Genomic DNA, 2,942 nt, shown 5'->3' with positions numbered 1-2,942 from the left:
CTTTACTGCATTAAAATCAATCTACACACCAACAAAATGCAAAAACACCCTGAAGGGTCGGAGTAATTTTCTTCTTACTCATCTCTACATTTGAATTCTCTCTCTGTGCTTGGCTTCAGTGTGACACTATCTTCTGTTTTGCGCTAGGGGGACGCCTGAGGCCAAATGCTGAGATGAGAGTCTTTGTTGAATCTGGCGCCCCTTAGTGTAAACAATGAGGTAAAATACGGCATGACTGTGACTAAGTGACTTATTTTTTTGACCTGCTGATAAAGATGAGCATGATAAAGTTGAATTACAACCCTTCAAGTTTTTTTGTCATTTCCCCAGCAGTGAACTAGAGACTTAGTTAAATAAAATAGTTGGGATTTGATAAATAATTAAACAAAATATGGAGCACAAGGACTTTAAAGTTAGACTAAAATCATTCTTTTACTGTGATGAAAAATAACTCCTGTCACCATCAGCTACTGTTTTCATGCTGGGTGTCAACGATTTGTTTGTTGGCAGTTGCTGGACAACATTACCAAGAGACTCATTACAACAGCTAACAATAGAAGCCACCCAAAGGAGCAGCTCTGTGTTTTAGAGCTGCACTCCATCACCACACCCAGTTAAGAAATCTTAAAAAGTAATTGTGCACTGTTAAACATACTATACTATACCTTTTATGCCTGTATGCAACTAGGACTGAAGTAATCAGGCACGTGGGTCTATACATTGTGCTGAAAACAAGAAATTACACAGTGATATCAAGAAAAAGTGACAAACAACAGCAATTAAACAACCATTACCTTTATTGAAAGTTTTCAGTTTGGACATCGGAGTTAACAAAGTAGTGCGATTTGTGGAAAATGAGCTGACATCCAATTAGTGTGAGCTGACAGACCAGTGGGCGGTGGTCTTCAGAAGCACAGCTGATGATTGCTCTACTACCTGACCAGTTTAAATTACAGAGGAACAAAAAGAAGAGAGAGATCACCTGCTCTGAACAATGGCAGCACTGCAGTCAGTCACTTAAATGTTTGAAAATATTACTAATTTGATATGTTTAATGGCAGAGAACTATTGCCAGCTTTGGGCTGCATTCAGCCACCACAAATTATATTTGCTTCACTATCCACAACCTGTACAGTAATCAGTGTGTTCGAAGTAATGACCAACTTTCATAAAAATGCTTAAATAATATATTAATCAGCATAAAATGATGCAAAGGCATAAACCAAGCGTTTCCCTTTATACTTGAAAACGTACTACTTTGCACTGTCCTTGCATTCATTGATAATTGCATGTGCGATCAATAAACAAAGACTTGAAGAAAAAAAAAACAACAGTTAGGCAGTTAGAAAATGCTAGGCAATTAGGCTGTTGGAAAATTAAAGTGAGCTCCCTCCAACTCAAACTCTGACTTCTTCTCCACATCTCTGCTCCTATAGGAGGGGAACTCCAGGAGTGGATTCATCATGCCACATCCTTTTTATCATTTTAGGCTGCAGCAATCATTAACAGCCTGGAGCACCAGTATGGGAACAGAGAGAGGAGCCAGAGGGCAGAGCAGAGTTTGGTGATTTGCATCAAAGCAGAAACAGTGCATCTGTTTTACTGAGCAAGGTTTTTATCCCAGCCTGTTTTGGAAAAGGGCTGGGGGTGGTGGGGGTGGTGGTGGTGGGTTGGGGGTAAACCAGAGGTGGTATTGGCAGTTTTACAGTTGCACTGGCCTGTCTCGATGCTGCTGATGTTAAAGCAGGGCGGAGGGAGGTTTACATTATGACGCATGGCGCCCGGCTTTTGGTGATCTTCTGCAGAGGTTTGCCATCGTAGGCAGCCTGGACTACATCCATGACCTGAGGCAGCAAATAAACAAACAATCAAACATAAACAGAAATCAGACACTGTTATTACTGTGATTTCAATTTTATGGGCAGTGTGTTTGTGTGTGGGTGCATGCTACTCACATCATCCTCATATGGGAAGCCACCAGTCTCAATCTTGGAGAAGATCAGCTGCCCGTTGACTTCAATCTCAAAGCTGCCTGAGACACAAATGAAAAAGAGCGATAAGATAAAATCACCTGCGTGCTTCCGTGAGTGAGCTCTGAACGACTGATACGTGCCCTCACACAAAAGTCAGTTGAGTTGAATTATTTTCTCTTTCAGCTGATATTAAAAATAATAATATTTACCTCTTCTTCCCACGAAGCCTGACACATCCGCATCAGGGAACTCACCCTTTACAACCCGGGCGAGCTCCTGATAGCGGGGCTCGTAACCTCATGCGCCACTAGACAGAAAAAAAAACATTTTAAAACCAGTTAGTAATTGTGCTTCTGAGGTTACAGCTTAGCTTAGCTTAGCTTAGCTGCTAGCTAATGGAGGCTAATGTAGAGTAATAACAGTTTTTAAAATGAGACTCATGGCACAAACAGAGACAGAAGTGAGCTGGAAACCTACATAAAATGAAAACGAGGATAATAAAAGATATAAATACCAGTATTCGACTCTAATTGTCAGGATCCCCATCGCTGCTCTGTTGCTGTTGTTGTCGCTCCTACAGTGGTGTCACTACAACAGAACTCGGTGCGTTAGCTGCTTATGAAACGCTGAGCCGGAGAGGGGGGCGGGGTTTGAAGCGCAGCACGTCCGTCAAGATGATACAGCTGACTTTGGTCACATCGAAACCAAAAATAAGCAATCAGAAACGCACATTTCCTGCAGCAAATTGTTTCGGTCCTCTGCCCCGGGTGATATACAGTGTAAAAAGGCTCTTTATAGCGATCTAACAGTAATAGTAATAGAAATGGGCGACTCCATTACTTCATGATTCTAACGTTACGCATGTCACGAGTAGGATTACTTAACATTCAGGCCCACATACCAGTGGTGGGAGTGTGTAGGATCACGAATGGCACGGAAACTACAGCAAAGTAATTAAATGATAAGGGG

At 41.7% G+C, this 2,942-nt stretch overlaps 1 protein-coding gene across 1 annotated transcript; it reads right to left on the bottom strand.

Moving 5' to 3' along the window:
• Positions 1 to 779: 779 nt before the first annotated feature.
• Positions 780 to 2,651, bottom strand: LOC108880642 (migration and invasion enhancer 1-like). The gene is made up of 4 exons (XM_018672235.2): positions 2,488 to 2,651; positions 2,183 to 2,280; positions 1,956 to 2,032; positions 780 to 1,844 (listed from the first exon to the last, which is right to left on the bottom strand). Exons 1-4 carry the CDS (start codon positions 2,517 to 2,519, stop codon positions 1,761 to 1,763), a joined length of 291 nt encoding a protein of 96 aa, XP_018527751.1. The 5' UTR covers positions 2,520 to 2,651; the 3' UTR covers positions 780 to 1,760.
• Between the last annotated feature and the right edge of the window lie 291 nt (positions 2,652 to 2,942).

Source organism: Lates calcarifer, linkage group LG11, assembly GCF_001640805.2.
Source record: "Lates calcarifer isolate ASB-BC8 linkage group LG11, TLL_Latcal_v3, whole genome shotgun sequence".
Lineage (NCBI taxonomy): Eukaryota > Metazoa > Chordata > Actinopteri > Centropomidae > Lates > Lates calcarifer.
This window is presented reverse-complemented; position numbering and strand designations above follow the sequence as displayed.